General features: G+C 60.5%; 1 protein-coding gene across 1 annotated transcript; it reads right to left on the minus strand.

The window, feature by feature from the left end:
• ADCY6 (adenylate cyclase 6) lies at positions 586 to 21,475 on the minus strand. Its single transcript, XM_021091586.1, is given in 24 exon segments — positions 586 to 3,089; positions 3,309 to 3,433; positions 4,479 to 4,683; positions 5,483 to 5,746; positions 6,061 to 6,190; positions 6,273 to 6,308; positions 7,438 to 7,616; positions 7,913 to 8,071; positions 8,338 to 8,454; positions 8,594 to 8,681; positions 8,865 to 8,962; positions 9,184 to 9,331; positions 9,561 to 9,586; positions 9,863 to 9,991; positions 10,093 to 10,234; positions 10,329 to 10,487; positions 10,960 to 11,087; positions 11,257 to 11,368; positions 11,475 to 11,499; positions 11,502 to 11,595; positions 11,989 to 12,138; positions 16,038 to 16,642; positions 16,645 to 16,898; positions 21,349 to 21,475. Coding segments are annotated over 23 exon segments (3,495 nt in total). The 5' UTR covers positions 16,895 to 16,898; positions 21,349 to 21,475; the 3' UTR covers positions 586 to 2,963.

The raw sequence follows: 21,734 nt of genomic DNA on the forward strand, positions 1-21,734 counted from the left end.
AGTCTGTACTGAGCAGGATGCATTCGCCGAAGGACCAGACAGACTGTGGGCGCAGGGCACGGAAGGGGAGAGAGGGAGGTGTCCTGGTTCCGGCGGCGGCGGACTAAAAGGAGGAGGGGAATAGAGAAAACAGAACAAACAGACTGGACGAGATGTCATTTGTGTGCGCTGGAAGTGACGGGGAGGGAAATTATTCCGATACCCACATTACTGTGAGAGCTGGACCGAGATTCCCGAAGGAGCCAGAACTTGGTGTTTGGTTTGGGAGGGGCCAAGGTACTGGAAAGACCACCACGGGGGGCCGGGGGGGTGGGGTGGGGGGGTCCTGACCTCATGCACGGCGGCAGGGGTCAGAGTAACACATCTCGGAAGGCACACTGGTCCTCGTGATGCGGAAGGGCCTTAGAGCAGTCGTGCTCTCTGAAGATGCTGCGGCTTCACCTTGGCAGGGAGAAAACCCAAGGAAGCCCTCTGACCGCAGGTGAGCGGGCTCCGCAGAGCCCCCGGCAGGGGCCTGCCTCCTACACCAGGCTCTGCCGCCTCTGACCCAACCCAGGGCCCAGAATAGCTGCAGAGAACAGAGGATTTTACAAAGACTTTGATTTTTATTGATACTTAAATATATTAAATATTTCACTGAAATACATGGTACACCCCCCTCCCCCCCTCCCACAGTGGTTACATTATAAAACCAAAGTCCATGGGCCTCCCATCCACTGACTCCCTCACCGGATGGCGAGGGAGGGGGCAACGGCAGCCCAGGGGGAGCGCATGGCTGGCACTGCGGTACGGGGAGCAGGTGTGGACAGGCCCCTCCCACCTGGCAAGAAGCAGAGACAAGTCACCCAAGTCACCTAAGACTGCTGTCCTCCCACTCTGGTCTCCTTACAGCCTCATCTCCCCACCACCACCACGCCAGGAGCCCATGCATCCCTTCCTGTCTAGGGATACGGCTGAAGGGAGGGGAGCTGACTTTCCATCTGGACCAACTGGTCTTTCCCCCTTCTCCTGCCTTAGCTAATGAAGTGACCGATGGCCCATTTGGTTGATGTTTGAAGATCCCCCAGAGCAGTCAGTACAAGCCAGAAACCAGGCCTCTGCAAAGAGCTAGAGTCCAAAAGGGCATAAGGAAGGGCAGGAGAGCCACCTGGCCCTTCTGCTCCCCAAACCCAGCAGCTCTGAGACCCTCTTCTCCTCTGCCTAACACCTCACAACAAAGTGATCTTCAAGCAAAATTCTAGCTAATGCCCCTGGCTTAAACAGGTACAGAGAAGAAACCAAGGCACCAACTAATTCAGACCAGAGGCAAGGAGCTTGCAAGGAAGAGGGGAAAAGGCAGGCAGGGATAGGAAGGGAGTCTAGGGTCCAGCCCTCCTAACCCTCCTGCAGCCCCTGCAGGCTTCATGGGGACCGGGGAGCCTGGAGCATGCCGGGCTCAGGCCGAAGGCTGGGGAAGGCCGAGGTCCAGGTTCCCCTCCCCACCCCCTAGTACCAGAATCTGGGTCCTCAGAGGGACCCCATGCTACCCCCGCCCTGAGGCAGACCATGTCGCAGGACACCAGCTAGGGAACTCAGGAAACTCTTGAGCCTCTGCCCACCAAACCCCAGATAGTTCAAGTGCAAGGTGCACTGGGGCTCAAGCAGATGCCTGGATCCCTGCCCCAGGCTGGGAGATGGTCGTGCTGCACACGTGGCCCCCAAATGGCACTTAGGGATTTGGCACAAAAAGGACTCCTCTCCCCAGGGCCACCCCTCTCTGGCTACCAAACCCCATCCTGTGCCTGTGCAACCTGGGGACCCCTCTACATCCCTTGGGATCAGAAAGCCTGCCTAACTCCCAGAAGACAGAGGCCCACAGGAAAGAGGCAACCCAGGGTGGAGAGCTGAGGAGCAGGAGCGCAAGGACACACAGCCCCAGGACACAGACACGCACGCGCAGACCGCCATGCACACACGGGTACACAGACACACACGCCAGAGGCCCGGGCGGGCAGGCTTGGATCAGGGTCATCTTCCTCTATGCCCGGCCCTTTGCTATTTGGCAACAGAAGGGGTAGAGAGGCTCCATGCCCCCTTGCCGGCAACCAGCAAGAGAGCGCTGGGGCAGTGGCGGAATCCCGGGATCCCGACCCTCAGATCAGAGTCGGGCAGCCCCTTGTCCCAGCGGGCCTGTTCTCTTTGGCACCTGCAGGTGAACATCCAGCTCCTGATCTTCTGATGTTCCCACACCCAGGCCCTGGCCGGGCATTTTCACAGTACCAGTGAGACCAGACGCCCTTTTCCCTGGAGGTGTGTAGGAACTGGGGCTAATCTGAGCTGTCAGAAGTCCCTTTGTTCCCCTTTGGGGACAGATCATGGGACTAGGATTTGGCAAATGGAAACATTCCCCTGAAACAGGGGCAGGGCTGGGTGCCCAGAGCATCTGCCCCCAGTGCCCTGTGTCTAAGAGAGAGACCTGGCTGGGGTAGGGGGGTGCCCAGGACCGGTGCTGGGGATACAGGCACAGCAAAGGCAAGCATGGAATAGGCACTCTTCAAGCCTGCCCCAGCCTTTGTACAAAATAGTCCCAGAAAAAAGCGGGAAAGGAAGGGCCCAGCCCAGATGGGGAAAGGGTAGGCGTGGCCAGCTGCCAATTTAAATCTCTCTGGCAGGAGGGCTCCCCCTGCCTCTGCAGCTGCCCCTCCCCCCGCCCCTGCTCCCAACAGCTGGAAGAAGGGAGAGAGAACAGCCCTACCCCCAGTTAAAACAAATAAAAGTCACTTGCACAATCCTCTGGGTATCCCCTCATTCACCAGCCTGAGGGCAGGCGAGTGTGGTCCAAGCACAGCCTGCTGAGGTCTCCCCTGTTGTGGTCAGCAGGCTCCGGAGGCTCAGCGCACCCCGCCACAGCTTCACCCAGCGAACACAGAGGCCACTCAAATGCCCACCTTGGTCCTTTCAGCTCAATTTGTAGCTGGGCCCTGCTAACTGCTGGGGCCCCCATTGAGGAAGTAGGTGGTCATTTCCCCCTTGCCCTTCACCTTGACCACCCCGCGACACTCCAGCTGGTAGCCCTTGGCCGCTAGAACCTGGTACAGGTCCGTGGTCACCTGGGGGGGGGAGGTGGGAGGGGAACCCGCTTAGCCCAGGATCCTTCCTGCTACATTTGCAGGGGCCCAGGGACTCTCTGGTCACGCTAGCCCCCCTTCCCAAGCCCCCACAGAACACTGCCCCCCCACCCTACACCTGCTCTAGCTGGCTGCAGAGAGGGCTCCGAGGAACCTCCCTGGACCCTGATCCCTCCCAGCCTCTGCTCACATCCCCCTCACCTGGATTCGGTCAGGGACCCCGGTGCTGTCCATACGGCTAGAGACATTCACTGTGTTCCCCCAGATGTCATACTGCGGCTTCCGGGCCCCGATGACGCCTGCCACCACCGGACCCATGTTCAGCCCTGGGGCGGGTGGGGAAAGCAGTGAGAAAGTGAGAGGTGTGGATGTTCCACGGTCAGCCCAGGGAGGCACCCACCCCCGGCACCTTTAGAAGGACCCAGAGGAGAGAGTGGAAAAGAGACACGTCTCCCAAGTGTAAAGAACGGAAGACGCAGGCAGGTCAGCTGAGGCGCTCCCCTGAGTCAAGACAGCTGTGCTCTGCCAGCGTTCTCCCGGCCACCCACTCGGGGAGAACTGGGCACTCTGTCACCCTCTCGACAGCCCTAAAGGGTAGTATCATCATCCCCATTTTACACAAAAGGTAACTGAGACTTAGAGAAGTTAGGTGACTTGCTAAATATGCCAGCTAAGGGCAACAGCCAGAATTCAAGCCAGACAGTCGGGCTCCGGAGCCCTCGCTATGAACCACTGCCGTTCAGCAGTTCATCTGAGAGGAAGTGCCTCGTGTCAGAGGGGCCACAGACAAGGACACAGGTCCTGGAGTTTAGATAAACCTGGTCTTGAGTCCCAGGTCAGTCATTTACTTGTTGAATAACCTTGGCTGAGTTATTGAATCTCTCTGAGACTCCAGTTTTCTTTATCTGGAAGAGGGGATAGTAGCGTGAAGAGTAAAATGTGCTTAAAAAAAAAGCCCAGAATAGTGCTCAGCACAGAGCAGGTCCTCAATGGAGGATCTCTATTCCTTTTTTTTGAGGGCCACACTCACGGCATATGGAGGTTCGAAGCTAAAGCTGCCAGCCTACGCCAGAGCCACAGAAACACCAGATCCAAGCCATGTCTGCGACCTACACCGCAGCTCACGGCAACGCCAGATCCCCAACCCACTGAGCGGGGCCAGGGATCGAACCCGCATCCTCATGGACACTAGTCAGATTCGTCTCCATTGCGCCAGGACAGGACCTCCACGCTCCCTACTCTTAACATCAGGTGAGGAAGGAGGCAGGAGGAAAGGAAAGCCCCCCAGGACTCCCGATGCGGAGTGAGACGCCCTCCGCGTCCCCCAGAACCGGCCCCGGGAAAAGCTGCCGTGGCCCGGGGCCCTCTCACCGATCTTCATCTGGAAATTGTTGAAGGAGTGCTCGTTGATGTGCTTCATCTGCTCCATGAGCCGCATGGCGTAGTCGGCCAGGGCGGTGATGTGGGAGCGGCCCACCTGATCGTAGGTGCTGGCGTTCAGCCCGGAGGCAGCCATGTACGTGCTCCCAATGGTCTTGATCTTCTCCAGCTGCCGGAAGCGCTCCTCGCTGATGATCTGCACGGCACAGGGGGCCCGGCTGTGGAGGCGGAGAGGCCCAGCCCAGCCCTGGCCCGGGCTCAGGCCTTGCCGCGCCCTTCCCTGCCTCCACAGCCCCCCTCCTTTGAATCAGCAGGGCTCCCCCTACCAGCTGCTGCTCTCGGTGCAGGACTAAGGGGCCAGGCAAAGAGTCCCCCTCACCGGGCAGCCATCCGAACCTGGGCCGGGGCGTGAGCACACAGCTCTACTCCGGGTCAACCGCTCCCTCAGAGAACCCAAAGCCACGGGAGGGATGGCAGGCATGGCCGATCACCACCCTCGCCTTTGGGGAAACTGAGCCCCAGAGGGAGAAAGCGCCTTCCCTCCAGAACAGGGAACAGGCTGTTCCGGGCCTGGGCTGTCAGGACACGTCTTCGTATTTTGCTTCCATTTTGTCTATTCTGGGGACCGTCCTGCTGCCCTGCTTTCTTGGCCTCATGGGGCCACAGTCCACAGACTACTGGGATCGTCAATGACACCCACCTGGTACCTATACCATCCCCCCCACGGATCTTCCTGTCCTTTGCTCCCCAGCAATGACGACCCTGTCCCACCGGGGCTGAGCTCCTCACTGCCTGCCGTACTCTCGTGAGCGGCTCTCCCTGACGTCACTGAACCACCTGGCCCCTTCCCCACCCGTGGGTCCCGTCCGAGCCCCCCTCCTCCTCCCAGTCCCAACCAGCCCCTCCAACCCCTGCCTTCTTCTCCAACATTCCCCCCACCCTCTGGTCCCCAGGTCCCGCCACCCTCTGCTGGCACCTGCCGCTTGGACAAGCACCTCGTCAAAGTCCGCGATGATCTCGTTGAGCAGCCGCAGGCACTCGACACCCTCGTTGTTTGCCTCCAGCTCCACGTAAAACTCGGAGAAGTTGGCAATGGAGGCGAACATGACGGCCACACACTCGCACGACTGATAGTAGAGCTCGTCGTTCCGGCGCTCCCGGGCCAGGAAGTGGGCCGCTACATCCTTGGGCAGAATGTTATGGAGCAGCCGCCGGTTGTATGCCTGCAGCTCCTCCATCTCCTCCTTCTCCCCTGTTGCCTGTGGACACCACACCCATCACCCACTGCCCAACATTCACAAGGGGTGGGTGCCGCGGCCAGCGCCTGGAGATGGGCATCAAGAGGGAACCACGTGGAAGAAGAAAGGGACGGGCAGGTGAGGTCTAAAGAACAGGCAAGGGGGTAAAGGGGGCAGGGACAGGATGAGGCCAGGGACCAGGAGTGGGCACAGAGAAGGCATGGAGCCAGGGTGGGCTCGGGGCGGCCTGAGCCTTGGCCAGCCAGGAGATGCCCGGCACAGCCCAGGCTCTGCCCCCAGGACCCTGCCCCTCCCCCAGAGGCCCGGCCAGTCACCTGCAGTTTCCAGAGGAAGTCCAGGCGGGCAGTCGATTCCACCTGCTGGGCATGCAGATAGAGCGCCAGTGCAAAGACCAGCAGAATCACCGGGGTCATGTATTTGAGTGCCACCCTGCCTGCAGCTGGGCTGAGGGAAGCAGAGGCGGGCTCAGGGTCTGAAGGAGGCATCCGGCAGGCCCACCCTTCACTGCCCTAGAGCCCTCACTCACCAGTGCAGCCCATCGAAGGTCTCGTTGGACGAAGCCCTGGCAGGAAGACACAAGAGACAAAGTCATCGGTTCTTCCTGGGTTGCTAGGTCCGGGCATGGAAGGGGAGACAGAAACTGCGTTTACTGAGCACCATAAACCAGGCACCGGGCCAAGGCTTTTGCTGACATTCACTCACTAAGAGCAGAGGTTCCCCTCCTGGCTCCTCCACTCACCAGCTACGTAACTGGGGACAGCTTGCTTAACTCTCTAAGCCTCCATTTCCTCATCAATACAGGAGTGATCTGATTTCAATAAAGCAGGCAAGAGGCTCATTGAACACAGTGCCTGGCATCGGCCAGCCTTCGATAAACACTGGTTACTGTAATCTTTACAACTACCCGGTGATGCAGATGGCACTGCCGTTTTATTTATTTACTTTTTTTTTTAGGGCCGAACCTGTGGCATATGGAAGTTCCCAGGCTGGAGGTCGAATGGGAGCTGTAGCTGCCAGCCACAGTCACAGCCATGCCAGATCCAAACGACCTATACTGCAGCTCACAGCAACACCAGATTCTTAACCCACCGAGCGAGGCCAGGTATTGAACCCGTGTCCTCGGGGATACTAGTCAGGTTCTTAACCTGCTGAGCCACAAAGGGAACTTCAGCACTGCCATTTAATAGCTGAGGCAATAGTGGCTCAGAGACATTAACTCACCTGTCCAAGGTCACACAGCTAATGAGTGGCAGGGAAAGGATTCAAACCCAACGGACTCCAGAGGCTTTTTCTACCACATCAAGCTATGGCCAAGAACCATGAAGGGTGGGGTTTGTAGAGGAAAAGCCAATGTGCTGGCCCAAGCAAGGCCCTCAAGCAGGAGTCGGAGTTTTGGTTCCTGCCAGGGCTCTACCACCAAGCAGCTGTGTGACCCACAGGCAGTTAAGAGTGGATATGAAAGCAACATGCAAATGCGAGAAGGGCGCCTTTCTTGCTATCCGGCCTAAATATGAAGGGATTTCCCAGGACTGGGGTTTCCCTGAAGTGACTGTTGGGGGCCACATGCTGCCTCCTTTCCCCCTACGTGAGGGGTGAGTGGTAGCACACTGCACCGGAGAGGCTCACAGTGACCTGGGGGTGGCGGGTGGTAGAGGCTCCTGGGGGATTAAAGGGGCTGAGGATAAACTCACAAGCCATGGACGCCAAGCAGTAGGTCGTAGTTGTCAAAGATGGTGGCCGGGGGACCCAGCAGGAGCAGCACCAAATAGATGAGCCCGAGGACAAGGATCATGGCCAGCTTCCCGATGCTACTGATGTGCAGGAAGACAGAGCTGGCCAAGAGACTCAGCAGCGCGTTCCCGACGAAGTACTGGGGGGCCACGGCAGAGGCAGTGTTGGGGGAAGGCAGGGGACACGGCGCCCCTAAGCAGGGAGAGCCCCATGTCCCTGCCAACCCCAGGCTCCCCTCCACAACCCCAAACCCCGAACCTCCTTCACCCTCCACACACCCCTACAGAACACCGGGGCCCCCGGCTGCTCCTGGAGCTGGGGACTCTGGTAAGGTCCTGGGTCCCCAGTGCCCATCGCCAGGCCTGGCACAGAGCACTCAATAACTGGTTCTGATCAGGACCCCGCCCCCACCCCGCCTGAGCGCTGCTTGGACACCTCAGGGAAGCTGCAGGTGGGTGCGGTGCCCTCACACAGGGGAGCATCCAGGCCCAGAGAGTAATTGAGCTGCTGTAGGTGGCAGGGGGTGACGTCAGCAGGTGTCAGATTCAGCATCCGGGCTGCGCAAGTCCGTATGGGGGTGTGGTTACAGGTGAACTGCAAAGGTGAGGGAGGCGTATCAGAGTAACCAAGGAGGGGACAGGTCCAGGGCCATGCCGGGGGGGGGGGGGCCCTCATACCCCAGGGGCCCACACTCCCACTGAGGGATGACAAGAGGTAGGGACAGCAAGGGGGGGAGGACTGGGGTGAACCTCACCCCTGCTTTGGGCAGGAAATCGTGACTCCTTCCCCTCTGCACCCCTAGCACCCAGAACAGTGCCCGGCACAGAGAAGGGGCAGAAGAATTCCCACTGGATCTTTACCATGTTGGCAATGGCGGAAGTGAACACAAGCAGGACCGAAAAGATGCCAACCGCAGTGCTGTGTGCCCGAGAGCGGACGATGCTGCGCGACAGACGCCGCAGGGCCTCAGGGAACAGCTGCCGGGAGAGAATCGGAGGCCACATTAGCCAAGGGGTAAGGCCGCCCAGGGGTGGGCCTGATGGCAGAGGCGTGGCCCTCTCCTCCCTCGCCACCCCTGGCCTGGCCTCCCCACAGCCCTGGAAGGCCCCCACGTACAGAGCCACAGGAGTACACGGCACAGGCCAACACGGTGACCAGCAGCAGGAGGAAGATCCCGGCATAGATCCCAAGCACCAGGGCTGAGCTGGGGCACAAGAGGGCCAGGGAAGGCATTACTTAGGGAGATCTGGGCATCCTCGTCCCACTCCCACCCCCCAGGCGGGCAGGGTGCGGGCCCCAGGCACTGTGTGCTTTCATGGGTGTCTAGGAAGGTTCTGGGGCGTGGTGGAGGGAAGAGAAACCAAGGGGGGAGGGGCGGGGCTCTCACTGTGGGAAGACGAGGAGCTGGATGAAGCAGATGAAGCAGAAGACCAACAGGGCACAGGCCACGTAGGCGCCGAAGCGGGGGTCCACCTTCCGCGAGTACTGAGGGAGAGGAGACTGAGCTGGGCGCTGGCTCTGCCCTGGGGGAGGCAGGGCACTGCCAGTTGGCCCAGCTGACAGGAATCCCCGCTGTGCCCTGTGGTGGTCTCCCCCCTCCCCGTTCCCCAGGAACCTCTCCTGTTCCCTCCCCTGTGCTGAGACTTCCCTGCTGGTCCGCCCCCTCCTCCCCCAGGCCTCACCCTCTGCCCTCGCATCCCCCAAACCTTCTTTTCAAGATCCTCCCTCTGGAAGGTGAGCAGGAACCGGCGCACATGGTCCTTGCGCAGCTGATCGATGCTGCGGGCATCGATGGCTCGGCCCAGGAACTCGTCCACCTCATCCTCAGGGTTGAGGGCGTCCTGGGCACCTCGGCTGAGGGCAGGGGACACAGCTTCACCGAGTGCATGAGCAGTGCCATGTGACAGTCAAGGAGAAGTGGAGGGCACGGGCAGCCCTCAAAGGAGGAGTGCCAGCCGTGTGTGTGGCACCTGCTCCCACACGGCACCTCTCAGGTCCTGGGCAAGGACCCAGGCTCCTCAGCTGCATCCCAGGTGCCAGCACCTTCGCCCTCCCCTTCCCCCTCCTCAAGCACCCGACTTACTTGTCTTTGCTGGAGTCATCAATGCCCTGGAGAAGGGGACAGAGCGTGTGAGTGAGATGAGGGGCGGGCCACCTTCCCCGCTACAATCCCTTCTCCACCCCCAACACTGTGCCGAGGGGTCTCCCCATAGACTCTGGGAGGCTTGGGACCCCCTGGGATGAAATCAGCCCCGACCCCCGATACCAGGAAGGCGACATGGAGATGACAGCAGGGACGAGGAAGGCAGAGGAGGGCAGGGGCAGAGAACGGTGAGGGAGACAAGACAGTGAGGCGGCAGGTCCTGGTGCTGTGGGGCCCCTCACCATCTGGCGGAAAGCCTTGGAGTCCTTGGTCCGGGAGAAGGTGCGGTCGGGCACCCAGCGTGGCATCAGCCCTTCCATGGAGTTGGCCCTGGTCCGCTGCAGCTTGGCCAGCACGGCCTTCTCCTCCTTCTGTGTGGGCAGCACGGGCGCAGGCTCGGAAGAGGGGCCCAGAGGCGGGCTCTGCCGGCTCCCCCCATTGGCCCGTCTGCCCGCCTCGCCCTGGCCCTGACCCGTTTCTGGCTGGCGCCCAGGATCAGGAAGGTCTCGATGTGCTGCTCCTTGAGGTAGGCGTTGCGCTCCCCGCCCCGGCCCGGCTCCACCTCGTAGTCGCCGTTCAGGTACTGCAGCGTGGCCCGAGTGATGTGGATGCGGCTGCGGGCACAGGACAGTGAGACCCCAGCTTCCCGCTGGCCTGGCTGCCACCCCCCTCTCCACCCCCCAACCCCGGCCGCCTGGACCCACTCACCCGGCCCGGCCCCCCGCCTCCATGTGGTTGGCCAGAGTCACATCATTGGACCACACGTCGAACTGCCACTTCCGCAGGCCGAGGACGCCGCAGTGCACACGCCCGCTATGGATGCCCACGCGCATGTTCACGTTCACGCCCGTCACCTCGCGCACCAGCCTGGGAGGAGGCGGCGTGGTTTAGCTCCCAGCACAGTCCTCCCCACTCCCAGGCCCTGAGTTCCCCTTGGGGCCCAGTGGGCAAGGACAGACCCAGGCACAGGAGATCGGCCTCAGCGGGCTTGGGCAGGAGGCTGCATGGGGTTTGAGGGCAAATGTTCGAGAACCCTGTTCACCAGCAGGGGCCCAGCAGCATCTTACGGAACTGAGCCAGGAGAGAAGGCCCACTCCCCTCCCTTCAGGCCTACACAGCTGGCACTCTCTCCAGCCCAAGCCCCCTGAGCCCATCCCAGCCAGCTGGGGTCTCAGGGGCACAGGGGGCCCGCTGAAGAAAGATCCAGCCCCCTCCCCAGTGACAGATCTCCAAGACAGAGACACGGGCAAGACTGAGCAACAACCCTGAGGACACAGCGAAGGCAGGAGCAGGCTTGGGCACCCTCAGCCGAAGGAAGCCTGGGGGGAGGCGTGCTTACGAGATGGCCTCGATCATGTCCACGCCCATCTCCACGCAGCAGTGGGCGTGGTCTGCACGGGCCTCGGGCAGCCCTGACACACAGTAGTAACAGTCCCCTAAGATCTTGATCCTCAGGCAGTGATTTTCCTAAAGGAGTTGGGAGAGCATCACCTTTATTCTGCATCACCTGCCTGGCCCACCACCCTTACTGCAGACTCCCTCGGCGCCCACCCCGCAAAGCTGCTGCCAGGGAGGCTTGCTCCCTGCAGCCCCCCACCCCAGGGTCAGCCTCACCCCCAAGCCCCAGCACCCTCACCGCAGCCAACTTGTCAAACCGGGCAAAGAGCTCGTTCAGGGTCATGACCAGCTCCTGTGCGGTGCACTGGGATGCCAGACTGGTGAAGCCTTCAATGTCGGCAAACAGGATGCTGTAGACAGATGACGGCAGGAGAGAAGGGCCACGTGACCCTCAGAGACTCCCAGATCTGCCCCCCCCCCACCCCGACTCCTGGTACCCTCCCACCCCCACCCTACCTGACGTTGTCATGCTTCTGGATTAGATCTTGTGAAACATCATGTCTTCTTTCTTTGTGTTGATGTCTTCTTTCATCTCCATGGCAACATGCTGGGGCAACACGGACAGCAGCAGCCGCTCCTAGGCCAACGGTTTCAACAGGGCATCATTATCTCCTTGGCCTCACATTTTAACCCCTCATGGTCGCTCCACATCCCCAGAACCCTCCTAGACCTCCCTGGAGACCTGAGCTTCCCTTCTGGACCATGGTCTGGGCCTCCCCCATCAGAGCCCTTGGCAGACATGCATCTCAGCCTTCTCGGACTACCCCACTCCACCTCTCAGATGTACTCCAGCTACTCCCTCCCACCCTCGGACAGGACAAGAACCCAGGGGCCAAGGGCCTCGGTGATGCACAATCAGGGGCAATCATTCACACGTGTTCCGTGGAGCTGCACGAGGCAGTGGATCCGATCTGCGAGTTACGTGCAGGTGAGGCTGGAGGGAGGCCGTGACCAGGGAGAGCAGCCCCACCTGCTGCCGATTCTCGTGTTGCAGGTGCAGCCGGGCCTGGATGTAACCACGGGTCTCCTGAAAGGCCTGGCGCTGCGACACCTCAGCCGGGTAGTGTGTGCAGATGCCGATGACATTGGTGCAGAGGAACAGCAGCATGTTGGCACCGAGCTGCGGGAGGGTGGCCGAGACAGATGGTGACCACTGCCAACAGGCACAGGTGCAACTAGCTAGGCTCTCTGGATGCACTGCTCCGGGGAAGAAGCCAGGGACCTGTGCTCTGTCTTCCCCAGGCTGTCCCCACCCCTGCAATACGCCTCCCCCTTCCCCACTGGACTCCAGTTCCCTGCCTAGAAATGTGATCTCCTCACAGCTCCCGGGAACAGAAGTACCAACCAGGGCCAGGTAGGTCACCGGGCCTGGGCCCAGCCCACCGTGACTTCCTGCCCCACAGACAACCGGCACAAAAGACAGATGCTCCTTCTGTGCATGGTTCTCCTTATAGTCCGACGCCCAGGAGACCTGAGCTCTACATCCTCCTGTGAGTGCCCAGGACAGGTCGCCCCATCTCTCTGGGCCTCTGTTTGCTCATCTAGAACCGGAAGAGGAAAATAAGATCTCTAAGGTCTCTTCCTGCCATGACGTGAGTATTATCATCATTATTGGAGCCAATATGTTGGCTGCCTACAACATGCCTAGGTTCCACAGGTGTCCTGTATATGTTAACAAATGTATTTCTTTTTTTTTTTTTTTTTTTCTTTTTTTTTTTGGCTTTTTGCTTTTTAGGGCCGCACCTGTGGCATATGGAAGTTCCTAGGCTAGGGGTGGAATCAGAGCTGCAGCTGCTGGCCTACATCACAGCCACAGCAACACAGGATCCAAGCTGCATCTGCAACCTACACCACAGCTCACACCTGAGCAAGGCCAGGGATCAGACCCGCATCTTCATGGATACTAGTCGGATTCATTTCCATCGCACCACAATAGGAACTCCACCAAATGTATTTCTTATAGCTTTAGGAACTTGGTGACACTTTTTTTTTTTTTTTTTTTTTTGGCTGCGTCCACAGCATGTGGAAGTTCCCAGGCCAGGAACTGAACCCACGCTACAGCTGTAACAACGCTAGATCCTTAACCCGCTGAACCACAAGGGAACCCTGAAAGAGTTCTTTGTAACACTACCTCATTTTAAAGGTGAGGGACTCGGGCACAGAGAAGCCATGTAACTTGCCCAAGATCACACAGCTGGAAGTAGCTGGTGTGGGGCTTGAGTCCAGGACAGTCAGACTCCAAAGCTGTGTCCCACCCATGCTGTATAATACATTCCGGGTTCCTAAGATTCCTATTCATTCCATTCGCCCAGGCTCTTGAGGCCCAGCCTCAGAACCCAGGCGTGGGAGTCATCAATTCTACCGACACGAAGAACCCTTCCTAACTGGATGGGAGGCCGCCATGCCCAGCCACCCCTACCACTTGGCCCCACCACGCCCCACACCCTAGGACTCCAATCGGCAGCAGCTTTGCCTGGAGAGCAAAGCTCAGGGAAGCTGGCCTCAAGGTTTCTGGAAATTGAGGGGTTAACCTGGCACTTGTGGCTCCACCCCAGAGTTGGCTGGGGCAGGGCTCTGGTTTGGGGAGAAGGGAGGGCAAGGGCACCCACGGGAAGCCAGGAGTTCTGGAACCAGAACTAGTCCTGCAAACTTGGGCATGTGGCTCAGGCGCTGGGACCTAGGTTTCATTTTGCTTGGGTGAGATGGACGGGGGGGGGCGGGGGGGGTCCGGCCAAACCCCGGAGCCGCTTCCAGCTCCCACCTCGAGGACTGGCCTCCCAGCTTCCCTTCTCAGTCCGGCTCACAAGGGCCCCCTCCCGGCCACAGGGGTGAACAGGGGGGCACACTATCTCCCTCGAGGGTTTCTAAGAATAGCCCCCAGTGGGGGAGAAGGAGAGGGGGGCAAACCAGGCGACTTCCCTTCCTGGCCCTAGGAGCCCAGGAGGAAAATGTGAGTCACGGTGGAGGGAAGGGGAAGGGGGACAAGAGACTGAAATAGATCCGTACACAGCCCCCTGTCCGCCTCTGAGAAAAAATGGATGCCAGGCCACCGTCGTGACTGCAGGCTGGGCCGGGTCCCGGGTGACCGCTCAGCGTGTCTGAGTGGGGAGCTCCAAGGAGGGTGAGGAGCTGCATCAGAAGGGGCTGCCCGAGGAGCCAGGAGAGGAGGCCGCCGCCCCTCGCATCCAGAAACCCACAGGCCAGCGGGGCGCTCAGAGGAGGCGTGTGGGCAGCCCTGGCCCCAGGACTGGCAAAGGGGGCAGCTTTCTCTACTTGCCCCGAGAATGGGCCTGCCAAGCCCCACTGGGTGAGGCTGCCACTGGGCGCCCCGGGGCGAGGGGCGGGGTGGCGGAGGCAGGAGGCTGGCACAGTCCTGGCCTCCATGGGGCTGTGCCTCCCAGTCAGGCCCTGGGCCGGGCTCTGGGCACCAGGCCAGCTGAGAGCAGGGAAGAGACACCCACCCACCCCTGGCCAGCCAAGAGGGTGGGGGGAGGGAGGCACCACCTCCAAGCTCCTCCTTCCCCAAGAGGGCAGTCCAACACTCCAAAGCCCAGGGTGTCTGCTACCCTGGAGAGGAGGGGGGTGCAGCGGCGGAAGGACCCTGGCCCTTTAAGAGATCAGCCGGTGCCCTGTGGGTACGCGCTCCACAAACAAACCGGCTATAAGGTTACTCTTAAAAAAAGGTACGTTCTGTTCCAGAGCACAGGCTGGGCAGGGAAGGGCACCAAGCCAGAGCACCCAGCTTCTCAGCCGGGGAGCCCCGGGCACCTTCCTCTTTGTGGGTGGGGCTAGGGTGGGCTACAGGCCATAAGCCCTGGGCAAGGCAGAGGCTGGCTCCCTCGAACCTTGAGCCAGACAGAGGACACCACCGTCCAGATCAGGGTGCCAAGGGAGGGCTCGCAAGGTGTGTTGGTCGGGGGGCTGTGCCTCCAGCAGCCCCTGAAGGATCAGCTGGACAAGACCGCCTGGTCCCTGGTCAGGAGGGTGACATGAGACAGCCAACTCGACCAGCGCATGTCTCTCTGCAAGGGGGACATTCTGGAAGCCCCTTGGCTGGGCCCCCTCCCCTCCAGTTTCCCCACACCTCCCTACCTCCGGGTGAGAAAGCTGCCCCTGGGAGAGGGTGGAGCCCTGGCAGCAACATGGTGAGGTAGACACTGCTTTTACCCCAGTGTTACAGGCTGGGAAACGAAGGCTGGGAGAGGCCGAGTTAGTGTTCATGATTTCACAAAAACGCAGCCCACTGGATAACCACGTGTACCTGCAGCCCAGCCCTTACGACAACCTCACCGCACACACCACTCAGAACCCAGAGGCAGCAGCGGGCGGGGAAAGAGCCTCAGGTGGGCTGCCGGTGCCCGGTGGGGAGAGGGCAGAAGTGAGGCCAGAGCCTAAGGGCCCCCTTGTCCACAGTCCGTCCCCAAACCACTCCCGGCCCAAGAGAGAAGCAACCCACTCATCACCTTCCCTGTCCTCTCTGAGCTGGCCTCGGTCCAGGAGAGAGGCAACTCCTTGCTCACTCTTCCTCCATCCAAAACCTCCTGCATCCCTCCGCATCCCCGCCTGGAGCTGCCTTGCAGGGAAGGCGCCAGGGCCTGGGTCTCAGGTATCACCTCAGGCCAGTGATGCCAAGCTCTGGTGTCGCCTGCCCTGCCCTCTTAGCCCTGGCCCACACTTCGACTAACCACCACACTCCCACCTGCAGCCTACACGGTGCCTCTGCAGGCCGCACTCTCTCAAGGGCCTCAGGCTAAAGAGCTGGAGACGGGCCTGTGGGGACAGAGCACAGGAAGGCTCGGGTCCTGGAGCCTTCCCTCCCTGCTGCAGTGCCTTCTGCCCCAGATCCCAAAGAGAGAGACTCACCCTGCAACGTAGCCTCCCCACACCTGCCCCTCCTCCCAGACACAGCCAGATAGCCCTCAGCCGCCCCGTCCACCCCTGGCTCACCCACCCTCCCTTTCCCAGACCCCTTCTCATTCGGGGCCTGGCGCCCCCATGCCTACCTCTCGGACCACCCACCTGCTTCCAGAGGAAGGCATCACCACGGTTGAGTTGCCAGGCCAAGATCAAGTGCAGGGTGGAGAGGCCCAGGCCGCTGAAGACGGCTGCCCGCATGCGGATGGGGAGGAGCGTGTAGGTGATGTAGACAAAGAAGACGGGGCACCAGAGGCCAGCGGAAGGGCTGTGGGGGTGCGCCGCCAGGGCGCCCCCGACCTGCACAGCCGCCAGGATGCCCAGCACCACGTAGCTCACCACCCACATGGAGTCCTGGCGGAAGCTGTGTCGGTTGCACACGACCATGAGCGCCACGAAGAGGGCGGCGGCGCAGGCCAGCAGGGCCACGTAGGCAGGCTGGGGGCGGGCGGGCGCAGCGTGGAAGGCCAGCAGCACCGCCGTGAGCAGCAGCAGCACCGCCATCAGCAGCGTCAGGCTGCTCTGGTTCATCTGAAAGAAGTACCGCTGGTACAGGCGCTCCAGCTTAGCCGAGCGGAACTGCTTCGACTGGAACACCTGCACCAGCCGGCGCCAGCAGGCTCGCCCGCTCCTGGGGGCCACATCAGGGGCCACCTCGGCCGCCCCGCCGGCCACGGTCGCCTCCGGGTCCTCGAAGCCCAGGGCCACGCCCGCAGCCCCAGCTCCACGCCCTTGCCTGGGCCGCCCCTCCGGATGAAGGCCTCCTCCTGCCAGGGGCACCGAGGGGCAGCGGCAGGGGTCGGGCTGGGCGGCTGTGCCTCCTGGAGGCAGCTCATATAACGGGGTGTGCAGAAGCCACTGGTGCGAGTCCCCCGGCGCGGACGCTTCTGCCCATTGCGCTCGCCCCAGGCTGTTTTCCGTTCATCCACTTTGGGGACCAGGAGGCCACTAAACCACGACATGCTGCTGGGAGGAAACGAATGAGAGGGGGGTGAGACCACCACCACCATTAACGGAGCACTTCCGGCTGCCAAGCTGAGCGCTGCGGACACCTCCTCCTCCTCCTCCAAGGACTCAGGACCACCAGGGCAGCCCCATCCAACTGGGGAAGGAAACGGGAGCAGAGGGACCTGAAGGCATCTGCCCCAGGTCAGGCGGCCACACAAGTGTGAGAAGCAAGATTCTAACCCAGATCTGCCTGCCTCCAAAGCAACTCACTTAAACATTGACCTCTTCCCTAAAAGGCACTGATTTCTTGGTGGTTACAGACTCAAGTGCCCATGTCAATGAGAAAAGCCGCCCCGTTCAGGAGGCAGAGGACGCACCCCAAGCAGGTGGCAGGCACCACCCTGCCCTGGGAGATTGTGGCCACTGGTGTCCTAGGGGAGCCTGATCTGATTTTTTGACAGAAGCTGGAAAAAAAAAAAAGAGAGAGAGAGACTTTAAAGCAACATCTCCTGATTTTTAAATGTTGGCAAGTAATTCACATTTTTTTCAACCCTGCAAAGCCAAATAAATCACATCTATGGAATGAATTCAGCCTGTGAGCTGCCAGTCCAGAACCTCTGTCCAACAGGGGATCTCTTTCTAGCCCCTTCCCCATCACACTCACACACCGCGCGCTCTTCGCCTCGTTAAATCCAACTTCTCCTTCAGGTTACAGCTTCAATGTAACCTCCTCCGGGACCGTGTCCCAGCTCGCCCATCAGACGAAGTTTGGGCCCCTGTGCACTTGCTGTACATTTTCCGCCTTGTACTTACCACAGTGATAATTAAGTCACCCCTTGTTTAATGTGTGACTTCGCCCCTCTGACGATAAGGGATGCCTTCAGTTTTGCTTGGCACTTTATTCCCCGCCCCGAGCACCCCAAGCCCTGAGTGTGGCTCACAGCAGGGACTCAATACATTGATATCCTGAAAAGACAGAGCGCATGCTCCAGGGCACTGGTACAGAGTGGCTAACAAGAACTAACAACCAGTCACGATAATCCTCTGATGCTTCATCTTCCTCCCTGCTCTCCGGTACCCTCAGCCTCCTTGCTGTTCCCTAACACGCCACACACAGGCCAGCCTGGGACCCTGGTGCCTGCTGTTCCCTCTGCCTGGAACAAGAGCGCCTCCAGGTCACAGCTCAAATGTCCCCTTATCAGTGAGCTTCCCTGACCGCTCTATTAAAATAGCAACCCCTTTCCTGGAGCTCCCTAATCTCTCTTCCGAGCTTTATGCTTTATTTTTCTCCACCGCTCTTATCAGCAACTGCCATTCTATATATTTTTCTTATTCTTTGTCTGTCTCTCCTAACTGGAATGCCAACTTCTCGAGGGCAAGGATTTGGCCCTGTCCTACTCCTGTTACATCTGCAACACCTAGCAGGGGCTTCCCCAGCCCCCTGGAAGCACATCCTAGCATCTGGCTCATAGCCACAGAGGAATAAATGTTCGTTGGGTGGCTGGCTGGCTGGCTGGCTGGCTGGCTAACAAACACTCCCATGCACTTTCTCTCTGCTTTAAAGTCTTCAAGGTCTTTTCACACACCTAAGTCCCTCTGATCTTCACCAAAACTCTGTGAAACTGATCCTGTGGCCACCTGAGGCACAGGATGGATGTGACAGGAAAAAAAGGAAAGCAAAGGAAAGGAAAAGAAAGGAGGTGGGGAGCGGAGTTCGCTGGTGGTCTAGTGGTTATGATTCAGCACTTTCACTGCTGCAGCCTGGGTTCAATCCCTGGTCTGGGAACTGAGAGCCCACATCAAGCTGCTGCACGCCGCAGCCAAAAAAAGCAAGGAAGCAAAAGAAATAACGTCCGTGACAGTGCACAGGGCTGGCCCAAGCTCTAGAGATCACGAGTCACCAAGTCAGGTCCAGATCTCACATCTCCAGAGGGAGGTGTCCTGACCTGGGGTGGGAGGGCTCCACGACAGCACCTCGTCTGTCTCCCGGCCAACCCCAGGCTCAGAAGGTGAGGGTGAGAGTACGGTCATCCATGGATGCCCGTGTCCCCAGCAGGGCCACACTCCTCCACGGCCACAGAGCACCCTGAGGGGCTCTTCGTACTTAACCCTGCAGAGCTAGCAGCACTGACATTTGTACTCACTAGGGGGCAAGGGGCAGGGTACCCAGCGCTTGCCTCAGGTGGCCCCAGGACCAGATGCTCAAGCCACAGAAGCGGTGCTCCAAGCAGACACCTAGGGGCCCAGAAAGCAGAAGGAAGACGGGGGACCTCTCTGCATGCTGGAAACCCCATCCTTGGTTCGCCCTCTGCCAAGTTCTCTCGCCCTCCCTTCACCTATATCCCACAGACCCGCAGGCTCTTGAACCCCTCAACATCACCGACAGCACCAGCTGGAGGGATGGATCAAAAATCCCACGGCTTTTGGTCAGGCTGGCATTTAGAAAAGGTCACCAAAGAAAGCCTGGCTCTTCAACACACTTCATCAGAAACATGATCTTTGGAGTGAGACCAGGTTTCGAACCCTACTGTGACTACTTGCTAGCTTCACAGCCTTGGACAAGTAACCTAACCTCCCTGTAACAGTTTCTTCATCTGTAAAATGGGAATAACAAGAGTTGTAAGCAAAGACGCTAACGGCACCTGTCACGTAACACACACGCAACAAACATCATTCTTCTCCCCACCTTACACCGCTGTGAACCCAAAACTCTGCCAAAGTCCGAGAGATGGAAAGACAGGAAAGGCATAAGCAAAAACCCACATCTCCCCGGCCCGTCGGACGCTGGGTTCTCTCAGCCCCTGTGTCCTCAGCTGTCAGTGCCCAGAGGTTCGTGAGACAGAGCCCAGGGTGAGCAGGTGCCCCGCCCCACCCCCGACATTGGCTGCAGATTCTTCCCACTCACCAGTCCCCTGACCTGTCCTTCCCTCCCCACCCCCACAGGCCAGACCTCTGTTCCCAAAGGACCTATTTCTGGCCACGTCCCCAGCCCCCTAGAAGCACATCCTAGCATCTGGCTCATGGCCACAGAGGAAGGAGCAGGCACTGTCCGGGGGAACCCATGACCCTCGCAAGAACACTCTGACTTCACAAGGGAATAGCTTCAGAGATCTGTAATTGTCCAACCAGCTGCAACCAGCCCACCCCGGGCTCCACTCCAGGCACTGGCCATCTTGGAGAAGTCACTCCTGGTACCCCAAGCCAGGCTGCTACGGCAGGGAACAGGGGAGGGCAGTGTTCAAAGCCACAAAATTTCCCTATATGGGTCCCCAACACTCCTCTTCCCGGAACCCATCGCTGTGAACCACAGACCACCACCCTCCTCCCCAGGTCCTGGGCTCTTTGCTCTCACACAAATCTGCCACTTGAGGCACCACCAGCTCCCACAGCCAGAGCCACGTCCATTCAGCCGGGCAGAAGGAAGCCCAGTGCCTCCCAGACCCCAAGTCCCTCCCGAAGCTGGATCCTCCAGCCTGAGACCCAGAGTCTGCAACAGGCCAAGGCCCAGCCCCAAGGACCGCTTTGCCCACTGCTTTGCCCAAACCCTCTTCCTGGCCACCTCCCATCCATCCTGTCCTCAGAGGCCCTCTGCCCCTGCCCTCTTTGGCAAAAGGAGGCTCCTGAGGATTTAAAATGACTTCAGAAAGTTCACCGGCTGAAGGCACAAGGCGCTGCCCAGGCAGGGCACTTCAGTGCCAGCACCACCCACCACGCTGGGAGGTGGGCCTCGACTCCACGCCTGTCCATTGGTAGGGGAGCTCCCCAGGGCAGGTATCTGGAGGTCCAGGAACCCTCCCCTCCCTTCCCTAGCCCGGAGTCTCCCTAAATACGTTAAGCTCCCGCCTCCACCAACCCCCAGCAGAGTCCTCCAAGTCGCAGGGGGAGTTCAGCACGCGAAGGCGATGGCAAGAGTCCACCGCCTGCTTCCACCTCTAGCTCTTCGGTCAGGCCCCAGAGCCTGTTCTGAATAAAGTCTGCACTCCCCCCTCCCCGCCCACCCCGCAGCAGGCCTTGACACCAGCCCTTTCATTCCCAAGGTCTGGGGTGAGGGGAGCAGGACTCCTGCAGACCCAAGGCGACCCTCCCTGCGCCCAGGCTGCCTGCCTTTCCCCTAAAGCACAATCACCCTCTACCTCAAACTCCGAGGCTCACCCACAGCCCCGCTGCCAAAACCTCAGGCCGGCCCCTCCCCCAGCACACGCCTCTCCCCCTCTTCCCAGCGAGCCGGGAACTCGCTCCGGGTGGGGGGAGGAAGGGACGCCTAAGGCAGGCAAGGCGGGTGCGAGTCTCGAGCCCGGACCTAGGAGCTCCCAATCCCCCATCTCCTCCCGGCCTGCCCTCTGCCAGCCCCGACGGCTTGGGCTCCCCCGCCCCGGCGTCCGCGCCGGGACCACCAAACTCCCGGGCGCCGCGCGGGGACCCGAGCGCCCGGCGCCGCCTCCCCCGACACCGCTCCGCGCGGGCTCACCTGCCGCCCGGGGTGGGCGCCTCCCCCGGGCCCCCGCCCCGCCGCCCCCGCGGGCTCCGGCCGGCCGGCCGGCCGTCCCGCGGTTCTGCTCCGTGTCCGCGCGTCCCGGCCGTCCCTCCCGCCGTCCGCCGTCCGCCCGGCCCTCGCCCCCTCCCTTGTTGTCCAGCGCAGCCGCCCTCTACCCCGGATCCAGAAGTCCCCTCCCCGCCGGCTCCCGGACTCCCCGCCTTAAAGGCACAAGCGCCTTTTGTCTGGGCACCCCCTCCCCCTCCCCGGACGCCGGGCCGGGTGGCCGGCTCCGCGCGGGAGGAACCCGCTAGGGATGGGGGACACCCAAGAACGGGACCCCTCCCTCCGCGCCCCCCCCCCCCCCACCCCGGCCGCTC

This window comes from Sus scrofa, chromosome 5 (genome assembly GCF_000003025.6).
Source record: "Sus scrofa isolate TJ Tabasco breed Duroc chromosome 5, Sscrofa11.1, whole genome shotgun sequence".
NCBI lineage: Eukaryota > Metazoa > Chordata > Mammalia > Artiodactyla > Suidae > Sus > Sus scrofa.